This window comes from Aulonocara sp. 'chitande type north' Nkhata Bay, linkage group LG14 (genome assembly GCF_057382095.1).
Source record: "Aulonocara sp. 'chitande type north' Nkhata Bay isolate Kocher_YH1m ecotype deep benthic linkage group LG14, A_spYH_male_GT1.1, whole genome shotgun sequence".
Classification (NCBI taxonomy): domain Eukaryota; kingdom Metazoa; phylum Chordata; class Actinopteri; order Cichliformes; family Cichlidae; genus Aulonocara; species Aulonocara sp. 'chitande type north' Nkhata Bay.
Window position 1 is genome coordinate 25,660,085 of NC_141357.1, and position 13,781 is coordinate 25,673,865.

At 39.2% G+C, this 13,781-nt stretch overlaps 1 protein-coding gene across 1 annotated transcript; it reads right to left on the reverse strand.

Moving 5' to 3' along the window:
* Window positions 1–1,771: 1,771 nt before the first annotated feature.
* On the reverse strand, window positions 1,772–12,364 carry LOC147314682 (putative G protein-coupled receptor 149). Its single transcript, XM_086261792.1, has 5 exons — window positions 11,087–12,364; window positions 9,434–9,614; window positions 8,773–9,275; window positions 3,865–4,008; window positions 1,772–3,073 (listed from the first exon to the last, which is right to left on the reverse strand). The coding sequence occupies exons 1-5, from the start codon at window positions 12,068–12,070 to the stop codon at window positions 2,561–2,563; spliced, it is 2,325 nt and encodes a 774-aa protein (XP_086117918.1). The 5' UTR covers window positions 12,071–12,364; the 3' UTR covers window positions 1,772–2,560.
* Window positions 12,365–13,781: the final 1,417 nt, after the last annotated feature.

Below are 13,781 nucleotides of genomic sequence, written 5' to 3' on the forward strand. Positions count from 1 at the left end.
TTCAGCACTGTAGCAGGTGTACAGCTCATATATACACCATGTTTGTTACCCTAGGGGCTAGCTGTAATCCATACAAGCAATCCCTGACCAGATGAATTTCAAAAACCTCCAATAAAAAGCCTCAGGTTTTAATATAGTGGTTTTATCTCCTTCTGGATTTTTACATTTTCAGAAATCGTGCTGTGCTCTTTAGAGGTGCACATATTGTACTAGAGGTCTCACACAGTGCCACTGATGCTGCATTTTGATGCAGGCTTACCTGCACCTTATTGTTTCAGCATAAACAGTGAGGTTGTGAGTGGGAGGTGAAAGTCCTTGAATCAGAGAGAACTGATGAAAACATCAGGAATAGCTTCTGGTCAAGGTTTCTGATATTGCAGTTTTGTTTTGTTTTTTTACGTTATGCTTTTGCAGCCTCATGCAGCCTCTTTTAAATTTTCTCCTACTTTCTTGTCATTTGGTTTCAAAATAACTGTTAGCTGTACACGGATAATATATAATTAAGCAATTTCAGAATTTTCCCTATGAAATAGCTTATAAAAGAAATATGTTTTTGATGCTGTTTTTCTGTCATCTTGAACACTGAGCAGAATAAAGACATCATACAGCTGTTGTGGATTAGTCACATTCCAAACCCTAGGGCCACAGCAACCAATGATGTTACATATTATATAGGTCACTCTCCAAAGTAGCTAACTATTGCACTTTACTTGCCTTTTAATTTGTGGTAAATAATTCCATTTGAATCCAAACGGTGTGTTACCAAATAGCTCCAGATGGTTGACATGAATGAATAAACATGCAAATACTGGTGCAGCTGATGTGCAACTCAGAATTCTTAATAACAAGACAAATAACAATTACTTGCTGAATTTATGAAAATTCTGGACCAGAAGCTGAGCTGTAGTTTAACAATGAGAACAAGCACATAATGGAATCACATCCACGCTGTTAAGCTGGAAAGATGGCGCACTGCTCAGCTAAAAACCTTTGGCACCATTAACAGTTGACATGGTTGATATTAAATACAGTGTTGCATTCATCACAATTCACATGCCTGCACAGTATTTACTCTCATTTTGCCTAGGAGCACTTGAACTAGGAATGCATCGCACTACTGTTGGAGGCAATTTTCTTGTATGAATCTTTAATGAAAACGGTCTTCAGGAGGATGGGAGACATTGAGGCTGATGGCTGGGACTCCCTAAAGAACAATTCAAAAGCTTGCAAATGAAGTCCTTGCTGTGCCAAGGCTGTGTTGAAGTTCAAAAAACCAAACAGTTAACATATAGAAGACATCACCATAAAACAAACATAAATACATATATACTTTAAAATTAGTCTTCAATACCAGTTTCACTGTTTTTTCTACACACAAGTACATGTATATGTGCATATAAAGAATGATGTCATCTGAGAGAATGAAGATTTATATGATTCAGAAAGACATTCTTAACCCCTGTCAAACAATACTGATTTACACAGTCCCATCTATGAAAATTTTACTCCAGTCCTGAATATATGCATGTACAGTATTAGATAGAAAGTAAGAGGTCCCTGTGGCTCACCGATTGGATGGGAAGCAAACCGAGCGGTCAGACAGATGATCCCCCGAAGTGGTTTTGGAATGTACATTCATATGCTGCCTGCTGTGGTGAAATATGCACAGTCACTCATTTAAATTGCACTAAACATGTGCAAGGCAGAAAACTGTTCTGAAGAAGTAACAAAAAAAAAATGTTTGCTTCACTTCTTCTTGTTTTACATCCTAAACAGTGATGGTGGATCCACCCTACCCTCCCAGCCCCAAATTAGATAGCAGATAGACATTTTAGACATTGCAGCTGGGTGAAAATGAAACACAATTTGAAGAAATATATGCAGAATAAACACAAATTTTTTTTCACGGTAAGCATGTGAAGATTTTTGTTAACTGACATCACAGATCAATGCTCTCAAACATATACCCTCATCTCTATGGGCACAGATACTAAAATGCACAACACATGCTCAGATGAGTCAGACACATGGGTCAGGTGACCCCTCGCCTCACAGCTGAGTCACCAGTGACGTAGTCTACTGGAGCTGTTTCATGTCAGACACGTGATCACACCTTGGTCCTTTTTTCCTCCTTTACATCTGTGATTTTTTCTTCTACCTGCTTCTTCTGTGATAACAAACTGGCATATGGTGAAAGCAAGAATACAGATACACTACTAAAATACTGATTCTCTTCTACTGTCTATTTGACATAGGTCTGTATTCCACTCGATTTACAATATATATCATTTTACAGTCTAATATATCTCTGTGTACTCTACATATAGGCAGTAAATGTGCTCTCCTGATATTAGCTAAAGAGGAAGTACAAGAGTAGGCAAACAGACTATTACAGTCTTCAGCTAAGCCTCTATTTGGGTCACCTGTCAACTCTGTTAGAGCGGTGATCAGAAAGAAGTAAATGTGGAATGATTAGGAAATTTGTCTCACAGCCTTTACTGTCTGAGGTGCTTTTTCAACCTCCACCAGAGAGCCACCCTATTATTATTCTGTATGTATTTCACTCTTCCCTCTCCCCAGCTTGCTTTCTATAGGCCTCATTGAGCAGCTGTATCTCCTCATGATACCCCGAGCTCTCCTGTGTCTGGCGTCGGCTGTTCTGCCGATGAGCCTCCACAGTGTCAGGTATAGTGATATTTATGGTCTCTGCTTCTGTGGTGCCACTGCTGGGGATGAGCAGGGAGTAAGAAGCAGTCTCACCCAGGTCACAGGAGACAAAGCGGTTCTCCCTTCGGGAGTAACGAAGTGATGGTGAGCGGGCATGGGTGGAGGACTGACTGATGTTAGATATGATAGAGACGCTGTCCATTGCCTCTTCATTGTCACAAATTTCCAAAACTTCAAGATGGATCTTGACATTAGTGTCCCCAACCCCAGCTCCAATTCCCATCTCCATTCCAATCTCCATCCCCATTCCTACACAGCTGGCGTTCACATCTCCACCCTGGCCTCTGGATGCTGTTTCGTCTGCACTGGGCTCATGGCCAACTGACTTCGAACGATAAACTTCCACCTGAGGGGAAGAGAGATTTCATGTTTTGTTTTGGACCACAGTGTACTTGATGTCGTACAAAAATATCTCACAATGTTATAATTGATTTCTAAAACTCTATTCCATTAATCTTTTCCCAGTGGAACTCCCTGAAGAAATTTTAAATCTACTTTTTTAAGCTAGTCATTTTATGAAAATAAATGGTTTCTTTTTATTTGTTACATAGCGCATATGGACATATTTTATATTTATTGATAACTAGGAATTTCCTTTTCCACATTTCACTGATTCAAGGTCTTATAGGGCTAATTCTAGAAGTGAGTTGTGTTGCAATCAGGAGCACATGACAGGATAAATAATCTAGAATGTTTTTGATGGTGAGAGAAATGGCTAAAACTATGCCGCTCTTGATGGCTATATAAGAGAGTAAAATTGATCTCACAAACAATATTTACCTTGCATAAATCTTAAATATGATGCCAGAGCCAGGCAGCTCTTAGCTTAATTTCAGACTAGATTTACTTACAGACTGGAAAATGATTTCAAAGCTTAAAAATGTACCTAACAACATTTTTAAAGCGAACTAAATCATAATTTACCCCTTTCTTTTAATTTAAACACAAACAAACACATTTAAGTAAATTATAGTGATCGATGATCACAGCATAACAAAGGAGTAGGCAAGCGATTCATATTTGTATTTATTCTCAGTACGAATGCAAAGAGCATTTCCCACAATGCCATACTACGGAGGAAATAAATTCTGTCTTCCAACGTGAGTTTAAACAAAGAGAGTGCTGAGATGACATTACCTTTTTGGCATTGTTCGGGGAGATCTTTCGACCATCACTGCTGACCTCGTAGGTGGAGAGAGACAGCGTCTTCCCTGTAGGTGCTTGTAAAGATACAGTTCCCTGAAAGGCGCACAGGGGAATTGATAGACCACCTGATGATCGCTGCACAGGAAAAACACAGAAAAGAACAAAAATTCAGTCAGAATTTAGCACATCGTCTTTATTTGAAAATCAAACTGCTATTAAATTCCGCCTTGGCCGCTCATTCTTGACAATAAATCCAAAGCAACTAATACTTCACTGTGACTACAACTCATTTTCCATCTCATTCCTGTTGTTTAAAGTAACTGAAGTTACATTATGTGCCTGATGTCAAGTGCAGTAAGATGAATGTGCTGACCAGTCATTTCTATCCAAGAATTAATGAGGCTTGCATGTAGAGCCCTAACAACAGCACTTGGCTGTTAAAATGAGATGTCAAGACTTCATGCATGTAGAGGCCAACAGACCTTTCAGTGAAAAAACACACAAACACAAATAATGACTGACATATTTTTTTGGCCGTTATTAGATTCGAATAGCAAAGTTTCAGTGCACAGTATCAGGCAGATTTTCTCCAACGGCTTATCAGCTTGCTTTTAATTATGAGTCTACATTTTTAGTTTAATTTTCATTTTTTCAATCATATTTCATGTTTTTCAGTCACACATTTACACTGCTTTTGTAGAGATTATGATGCCAGAGAGTAGATCAAAGTGAGCCTCTGTGAAAACATGTTTGAGACTGTGCATACTAATGGCAGAGGGAAATAGAAGCATCATGTGGCACAGAAGTAGGGAGACCTGTGGCAGGTCTAATTAAGCTTCTAAATTATTTAGTTAAATATAATAATCTTATTGTGACTATGATGCACAACAGAAACAAAGCAGATGCCAGTCTCTTGGCAATCTCCCCCAAATCTGCCTGGTTCCCTGTCATTATGTTTGCCTCATTGTGAATGGAGAGAGACATAGAGGGAGAGACAAAGACTGCAAAGCTGAGCTGAAAACACATTGTCACGTAGATCAAATAATGTTCAGAACACATCATGTGGGAAGCACACGGATGGATTTCTTTCTGGATATTTTCACATGCCTTTCTTCATCTTACATATAAAATACTATTTTAACATGCTCCCCAAAGGATCACCTGGCTTTTCCTTTTCCAAGTTAATTTTTTCTTTTATTTTTAAAATGCCTTTAAAAAAAAATCCACAATAACCATTTTGCACCTCTTTTGGTCTGTCCAACGAAAATCTAACTTGTGCTAGAGGACTTTGTTCAGCTGAAGCTATTTGCAGATCGAATGAGTTATATAAGGTTAAAAAAAAGTCTGCATAAAAAATAAGAAGTGGTGGGACTACACAGAAGGCTTACACCTGCGTGTGAATGTTGTCAGATATTTCCGTGCATATTACCATGCTTTTCTAGTGGGTGTAGGGTGCAATGGAAAGGGGGGCTAAGGGACTAAGGGAGCTAATTTCAAATTCTGCCAATGCAGATGTGATGATATTTTAAAATGAATACTAATAAGGCCTGTACTTGTATAGCGCCCAGTCAGTGTATTCTAACATCCTTTGAACTGTTTCCTTATTTGCTGACAGTAAGTCTGTTCTGATTTTTTATGTCAAATTGATGTTGACCCCAGTGATTAAGGAAATGGCAACAAAACTACTGGATCACCATTAAATGTGGTGCTGACCTTTGCAGTGATGATAACTTTTTTTTAAATTTGCTAACAGAGTTATGGTGCAATCACTTGCGTAGTGAGTGCGCATAAAACTGAATCAAAATATAGATATTATTTAAATGCACCAAGGGAGAAAATTATAGTAAAACACATTAATATTACTTTATTTAGTATGAAAAACTAAAGTTACTTACTTGCACTCCTAAACAGAAAAAAATATTAGGGGTGGAATGTTGTACTTGCTTAATTCCTAACTTTCTTAAAAATGAATTGAATGAACATGAATTACGTCCAATGAAGTCAGTTATTGTTTTGTATAAAAACAAGCTTCTGAAAGATGCTTCTGTTTTCTTGTTTTTTAGGCTAATAAAGCTAATAAATTTGTTAAGCACTGCACATGGATGCTAACATGTCCAGGCACATGTTGTGATCCAAAAATTGGCATAAAGCTAATATTTGTTTCTAAGGAACAGTAAATAACTTTTACTGTAACAAGTTAGATCCAGTTCGTTTTTTTTCCTTTTTAATTTACAGCAGGTGACAACTGAAGAGCACAAATACTGTACTGAAGTTAACTAATACTGAGATATTTTTTGATGTGTCACTATATTTCATTCCCTTTTTAGATGAATACCAAGGCTTGCTGTTAATAGGTTATATATTGTTTAAATAAGATATTTTGTGTAATGTAATGAACTGAACAGTTAAATAACAAGTAAGTAAACAGTAATTAAGTTATTCTCAATTACTAATTAATAGTAATTAATACGCTTGTGTAGTTCTTTGTGTTTAAGGTTAGTTGGTATTAAAATCTTGGTATTCAAATACACTAAATAAGGATAAACACATTAGGACAGCAAAGCATCAGGTTGTCAGCATGACTCATTTGCTTATTTCACACCTTTAATTAATTGAAGTGTCATTAATTGAAGTGTCAGCATACACACGTACAGTAATCTATTATTTAAATTGTATCAACTTCATACTTATTCAAAGTCAGTATTTTTTTAAGTCTCTATATTTCATTGCATTGGACAATCTTTTTCTTTAGAGTAAATTGGTTTCAGTCCTCCATACCTTAATGCACATTAGTTCTCCATTTCCTCTTGGGGAAAAGGGCTTGTAAGTGGACCCTGACTCTGTGCTTGCTAACAGATATGTCACAGAGAGGGTAAAGATGTGTTTAAGCTCTAATTCCACCTCTTTCCCTGGCTCCCGAAGGCCAGATGGGCTGACAGTAAGGAGAAAAGACGATGGGTAATGACATCTAGTCTGCTAACACGGAACAAAACACAGCTTGGAAGAACTATAAATCACAAAGTATTTTGGCTTGTCTTTCATCTGTTGTTTGGCTTTCTGTATTTATACAGTAATAACACGTTGTGTGTGTGTTTCTTTATGTCTTTTGTAAATGTGTTTGAGGAACATAATGGTTGGTGGATACAGAAAAAAAGGCTTCATTTTTCTTTGTTGTTTGGCAGTGTTTTTATCTTTGTTTGTAAACTGCACTGTAATCGTGATTCCACATTTAAAGACCCCAATCAATGATTAAGGCCTAGAGAGACATATATATAGACTGGTATACTGAGAAGTAGGGCAGGGAAACGCACACACACATACACACACAAACACACACGCCAGCAGTGAGCATCTTAGACTTATACATGATGCAAAGTGAGTGCCAAAACCAAGCTGTAGATGCATGCTCCATGGATTTTCCACCCTCTGGTGATTTTCAGAGTGAAACATTTCAAACTTATAAGTAGAGCAGAGAAAGAAAAAGAAGGAGAGACAGCTACAGCGTGCGTTCATGTGTGTACATGCCTGTATGTTTCCATGTCTGTTTACATCCACAGTCTACTGAATGAGCCTATATCAAATCTAATAGTGTTATTGTTCTAATAGTCACAGTTTGGTTTCAACGTTAATGCTTGTGGCTGCTCTGTTTCACAAGAGAGGCTGCTCTCTCATCTGTGTCATTTATCTCCAATGCCAGGATACATTAATCATTAGGCCTTTACTGCTTTGTCCTTGTTTAACAATTCAGTTGGCTCTAGCGAAACACAAAGAGAATTAAGCTTCTGGTATTATAAGAACACAGGATGTCAACAACAAAGAAAGAAATGGATTAAAATGGATTAGTGGATAGTGGTCTCTAGCAAACTGTCTCAAGCTTTAGTGGTCTTTGACTTTGCTAGTGGATAGAGTAAAATATTGAGTACCTGAATAAATGATAACTTTGAGTCCCGGTATAGAAACACCACTGTACAGTATATACTGAATCAATGTGTGTGTTTGATTAAACTTGAACTACAGAATGAATTGGAAATAAGTTTGTTTTTTTGTTTGTTTGTTTTTTAAATTCAACTTTCACTCAAATATTTAACCTGCACAACTTATTCATAAACACATATGAAGGAGCTAACATCCAACGAATCTCACTGATGCTGATCTTTAAACTGTAAGCATTTTAAAGCTGCACATTCCTCCAACTTCAACTTATTTCTAGTGAAAGAAATTCACTAGACATAATAAATTTTAAGTTTGTGGATGTATATTTGGTTTTGAAAGACAGGCTGGCATTGGCTACTAAAATGGTGTGCGGTAACTTGATCAATTGCTCTATAAGTGATAAAAGCTCAGAACAGATAAGAATATGTGAGGAGAGGAGAGGAGAGGAGAGGAGAGAGGATTTTAAGCATTTTATCTAAATCTCACGCACAGTTCCAAGGCTGTCAGCCTGATTATAAAGAGGCATATCTTTAGATGTGGAAAAAAAAAATCCAAACCAACAGTATGTAAGCCTTTCTCATCAAACACTTCCTTAAAAACTGTCTGTGTAAATATTGCACCCTATTCCATCGTCTATCATCCTGTGTCTCTATACAAGTGGACCACAATAAAAAATTTTAATTTCCTTTCAAACAAAATGTAAATGCACAAAGGGAGATTATAAAATGTGTCTGTTTTACGGTCGCGAAACACTAATTACTCTTAAATGATCACCACTACACTATGTTACTGCACGTTGCATGGTAAAGCCTAGGTTTCTTTGATTAATTTATGAAAGCAATAGAGTTGCAGTGTGTGGAAAAACTGCCTAATGCCAGCCATAAACCACAAAGTGACAGACACAAATGATTCATTTAATGGTTCAAGAGCCAACAAATAAACTGGTTACACTGAATGCTGGTGTACCTGTCTGGGCGTTCTCTCGGATTTACTCCTGCACCACTCCCAGTCTGTCAGCTCGATTTTCCGACACTCCTCATGTGAAAGCCTCCTCTCAGGCCCCTCAAACACTGATGACGTGTCAGTGAGACTATGATCCTGTTCCCGGTGATGAGAAGCCAATGAAGGGACACAGCAGAATTTCTCATCATTCCCATGGTTCTCATGGGGAAGTGGAGCACAATCAGCCAGTGCCTCCCCGCCACCAGCCACTGCTTCCAATAGAAGATCTGCATGAGAGGAGCTGTCCACTGGGCACGTGGTGCTGAAATCAAAATTGGGCCCCAGCCTAGAGAGCGCACCACTTTGAAGCGCATCATGACGGGCATTAGGGAAGTCACAGTTAAAAAGGCTGTGATAAGCAGGCTTCTCAATGGGAGGACTGTTATGTGACATGGTGGCATGTGACAACTTATACACTCCGTAGCCTTGTTGGAAGGAAAGGTTGAACTTAAATCTTCTTTTCATCACTGTGAGAAAGAAAAGTGAGAAAATTTTATTTTCTTCACCCTGCAAAATCATCACTGTTTCCCCCTGTACCACACGGGAACAGTTGTTTTGGCTTTTACTGTGCAAAAAGACATTTGGTTGTGCACAGTTAATTAATTTGTGCTGTGCCATCATCTACCTGAGGGTTCTGGTGTTGGTTCCCGTTTGCAGTTAATGAAGCAGCCACATGGCATGTGGATCCAGCGCTCAGAAAGCATGAATAACGGAGTGACCGCAGGCGCCAGCAGAGTGAGAAAGAAGCTCAAAGTCTCCAGGGAGGAGCTGCGTGCACTGATTGCGTGGCGCACTAGTACCAAAGTCTGTGAGGGGGGAAAAAAGGAGAGAAATTAAGTCATTGAGGAGTCTCTGACTTAATATGCATGAGGAAGTTGTGGGAGGGAGACACATGAATGAAAATAAATTGCATAGACCTTTCACACATACTGGGCTTTCTTGATTTTAATTTTCCTATGTTCCGTATTCCAGTGGGCCAGCGGCACTTTAGCATTGCACCTGAGTATTCTCAATTTTAAAGATGGCTACAAATAATACAGCTACAATAAAACAAAACCAACACCAATGAAAATATTCTAATCCACAGAAACAAAACAGAAATTACTGTATTTCTGACCGGTGATATCTTGACATTTTCGTATTAATCATCATTTGTTTTTATTCATTTAAGAGGGTTGCAAGTTTGGAATGCCAATTCTCTTTGTCCATCACTGCTGCACAGCATTTATCACCTACACTTTATTCTTTTGCTTTCTTTTTTCTTTTTTTTTGAACAAGAACAACTCTTGTAACAGAGGAACTTGGTGTTGCAAAGCATGGATGTATTTCACAAAGCAAACCCAGTGAATAGTGCCCTAAAGGCTTTACATAAAACTTGCAAACAATTGTTCTCAAAGCCTTTTAGGGAGATTATTTTGTGAAATACAAAAAATGCATTAAAAAAAACGTATTTTTAAAAATATCAAGGTTTTACAAGACAGGCAGCAAACCATGAAGTTAAATTGAAATAATTTATTAATATTAATAAATTCCACAATCTCTGACATCATTCACAATGTGTCCTCCTCACTGTGAAGGATTTCTGATGGAGTCTTTAACAAGATAAGGAATTTCATTCATTTTTAGTGACAGAGAAAGTAAAAAGAGAAGAAAACACTTCTATTAAACGACTCCACTTTATTTCCCCTCCACATTATTAACCCTTACAGCTTACAGCATATGCGCCACCAAGAACAGTGATCTGATTAGGGGATACTGTTCAACCGCGTGCCACACAGAGACCCTGGTAGTCTCTAATTGGCTGTTAAGCACTTTCGTGGATTTGCTCGGATGGTGGCTGCTGACGTCACCCTTGGCCAGAAACATACAATATAACTCTTTACGATAATTTCCAGTGGTCTGCTCACCTCACCGATTACGGCAATAAATCACCAAAACAATCTGTGTAGCTATATAAAGCCAAACAGAGACCTTGGGTTAAAGTGATTTTACTTTAAAGTAAGATATTGAGGTTTTATTTTGTTGTCCAGAGGTTGTTCTATAATTATGAGGCGGTTTCGTGTTAGATTTCGGTTGGAGTTTCATAGATTTTCTACACACAGAGCGCTGAATAGCATTCCAACTAAATGAATAATAAATGATTTCATTTCAAGGTAATACAACTAAAAGGCTCCAAGCCAAGTAGAGCAATGGGTTGGCAGGCCATTTGCTAAAAAGTTATTATGGTGTTGTTTTTGGCACCATTTACTGGGACATTTGCTTTTATGAGGCTTCTTACCATCATTGGCATCCATAAAACAACTCTGACAACTGCCAGGATCATGGAGAAGCGCTTTTGTGCAAACACCACAGGCGAATCCCCGACAGTAGCTGTCCTTTGATCACTGGCAGACACTGGGGACAAACTGCTGTCCTCTTTCTCCCTGATCTCTGTCCCGCACGGACTTGGACTCAGTTCGTTGTACGCCCCGAAACTTTTATTCAGGCTGTCCCGGGAAAAGGACTGCAGATCACAGAGAGGAGTGGTCCCGCTCAGTCCTCTTGCCATTTCTAGATAGCTGGGGTACAATAAAGTCCTTTGGGGCTCCCTGGAGCACAGCAGCTGGTAAGTGAGGGGGATAAAGAAAAATAACAAGCCGCAAAAACACAGAAAATATAAAGAGAAGAGCAGCAAAATGTAAAAACTGTCGCTCTCTGGGAAACACCCGAGAGAGGCCGGCGTAAAGCTTCCCCATCCGCATAAAGGTAGGACACTGACGGCCAGGCTGACCGCCCACACACCGGCAATAGCCCACATTACTCTCAGTGGCCGGCGCACAGACTGAAGCACTCCGAATCTCTTGGTGACATAAAAAGTGTAGGCTGCTATAAGGCAAGCCTTCATATTGCTCGAAACACCTTGGAACACGTACATAAGTCCAGATAAAGTGCACAGGCTGCCCGACCCTTCACCTCCATTTGCTTCCCACTGAAGGAGCATGAATAAAGCGAGTGGGACCAAACTGAGCAGGTCGTCCACCGACATGGAAGCCACAATGACACACAGGGAGGTTTTTTTCCTCATCCGGAGGACAGACAGCAGCGAATACACACCTCCAACTAACGTTACAGCGGCGATGGTTACGCACAAACCGAAAAGCAGCAGGCGGATTTGCCTCTCCATCCCGGAGGGGTCTGGCGTGTCGTAGGTGGCAGTTGGAAGGTAGCTTTGGTTAGGCGCTGGGGAGCTCTGATACGTCGTAGACATCTCCAGTGAATTCATTGTTCTGCCTCTTTTGGCACTTTTAAGTGTTCAAATTTGACTCATTAGCTTGTAAAGTTCACCAGGCTGGAACGACGCGAGAACAGCACAGCATTCGGCTCATGCTTTTTTTTCTTTTTTTTTAAAAAAATCACCATCCAACTGAGAACGTGTGCAGACGCTTTCCAGTCTCTTGGATGTGGAGCTGGTGAGGTTGTGTCGGGAGGCACCTGTGTCCACCGTTCAAACGGCGCAGCCAGAGTGCCTCTCGTTTCCAGCTGCTGATTTACGCGCTGTCGTCATCAGTGGTTACTTTCACGGCAGTCACTGGAGGGTTGAGCCAAACGCAGCATACTACTACAACCGGTTCTATATCCGTGTAGGACCGGTTCGATTCATCAGGGTGTATTTTTATTTGTGTCATGGCTCGACTCATTTGACGAGACATTCCAATAATCACCCCTGTCTGAACAAGCCCTTTGACAGAATTTAATGCAAATGATAAAAAGTAGAGGGTCTTATTCATGTATTTATTTTTTTTATTTTTGGACAATTCAGATTTTTGTTTATGTGTAATGGTGGAGCCATCACTTACTGAATAATTCCATTTGAAATCCATCTACACAGGCTGTGCGAGCCATTTTCAGCAGATTGGTTTTCATTGCTTTGTTTTCAAACCCCCCACCCGCGCCTTTTTTTTTTTTTTTTTTTTTGCTTAATGGAGTCAGGAAACTAAATGCCAGGGCTAAAATAATAAGGGAATCATGTGGGGTGGATGCTCTCTCGAAACAGAGTAAGGCCAGTTTACTGTAAGTGCTTACATGGCTGTTTGTATATGATCCCATGTCCTTAGATTTGAAAAGTACTCGTAAAGTAAGATGAAAAAAAGTGTGGCAAAGGTTCTGAAGGTTATAGAAATAAATTACCCTTATCTGTAAAAGGAAGCTGTGTTACAGAGAGCTACTACATGATGTATTTTCTTTCAGAGAATATTGTGATAAAGAATATTATGAATGTTCATTTACTTTTGTTTTTTCAAGAAAAAGAGATCACACCTCCTGTGTTGTGCTTTGTTATCATTGTTGATAGCTTTTTGGTCTTATGCCCTTTGTGCAAATATGCACAGAGATGCATGATGTCAGCTCAGGCTCATTTATTTACACTCCTCATGTTCTTACTCACTGTATGATATCATTATCTGTGGATGCTCCTGAGTGTAAGTGCATCTGACTTCAGGTCCTGTAATTAAATTATAGTCTGGGCTAAGTGACTTCCAGCTATTCTAATGACTCAACTCTCTCGGGGGGCAGGAGGACACAGAGGGGAATGTAAAAGGACAAAAACACAATCCACAAGGGTACATAAACACTAAAACACAAATACACACAAACCCACACAAATATACCAGCTGAGCACAGCCTCACACATCAAGGTGACCTACTTTATGTGTATCTATCTCTGTGTGTGTACTGCATGCAGTGGTTTGTTCATGTGAGCGCAAGGTAAGTGTGCAGCTCTGTAAAATAAATTCAGAAACACTGTGCAAAAGTGCATCGATGAGGAACAGAGTAAATGCAGGGTCACATGATCTGTTAGAAAAACGAACACACTTTCATTATCTGTTGATGGAACAAAGACCTAAAGTACATTTTAATTCAAGTCAGTTCGATGCGGAGGTTGAACAGAAGAAATACACGGCTGAAAATTATTTACCACAACAGAATATTTAACA

Excerpts from the sequence above, each read along its gene's own strand:
- LOC147314682 (XM_086261792.1), bottom strand. The coding sequence starts at position 12,070 with ATGAATTCACTGGAGATGTCTACGACGTATCAGAGCTCCCCAGCGCCT. Across the intron at positions 4,009-8,772 it reads CCGAGAGAACGCCCAGACAG|CGATCATCAGGTGGTCTATC; the intron begins GTACACCAGCAT and ends TTTCCTGTGCAG. Across the intron at positions 3,074-3,864 it reads CCCCGAACAATGCCAAAAAG|GTGGAAGTTTATCGTTCGAA; the intron begins GTAATGTCATCT and ends TCTTCCCCTCAG.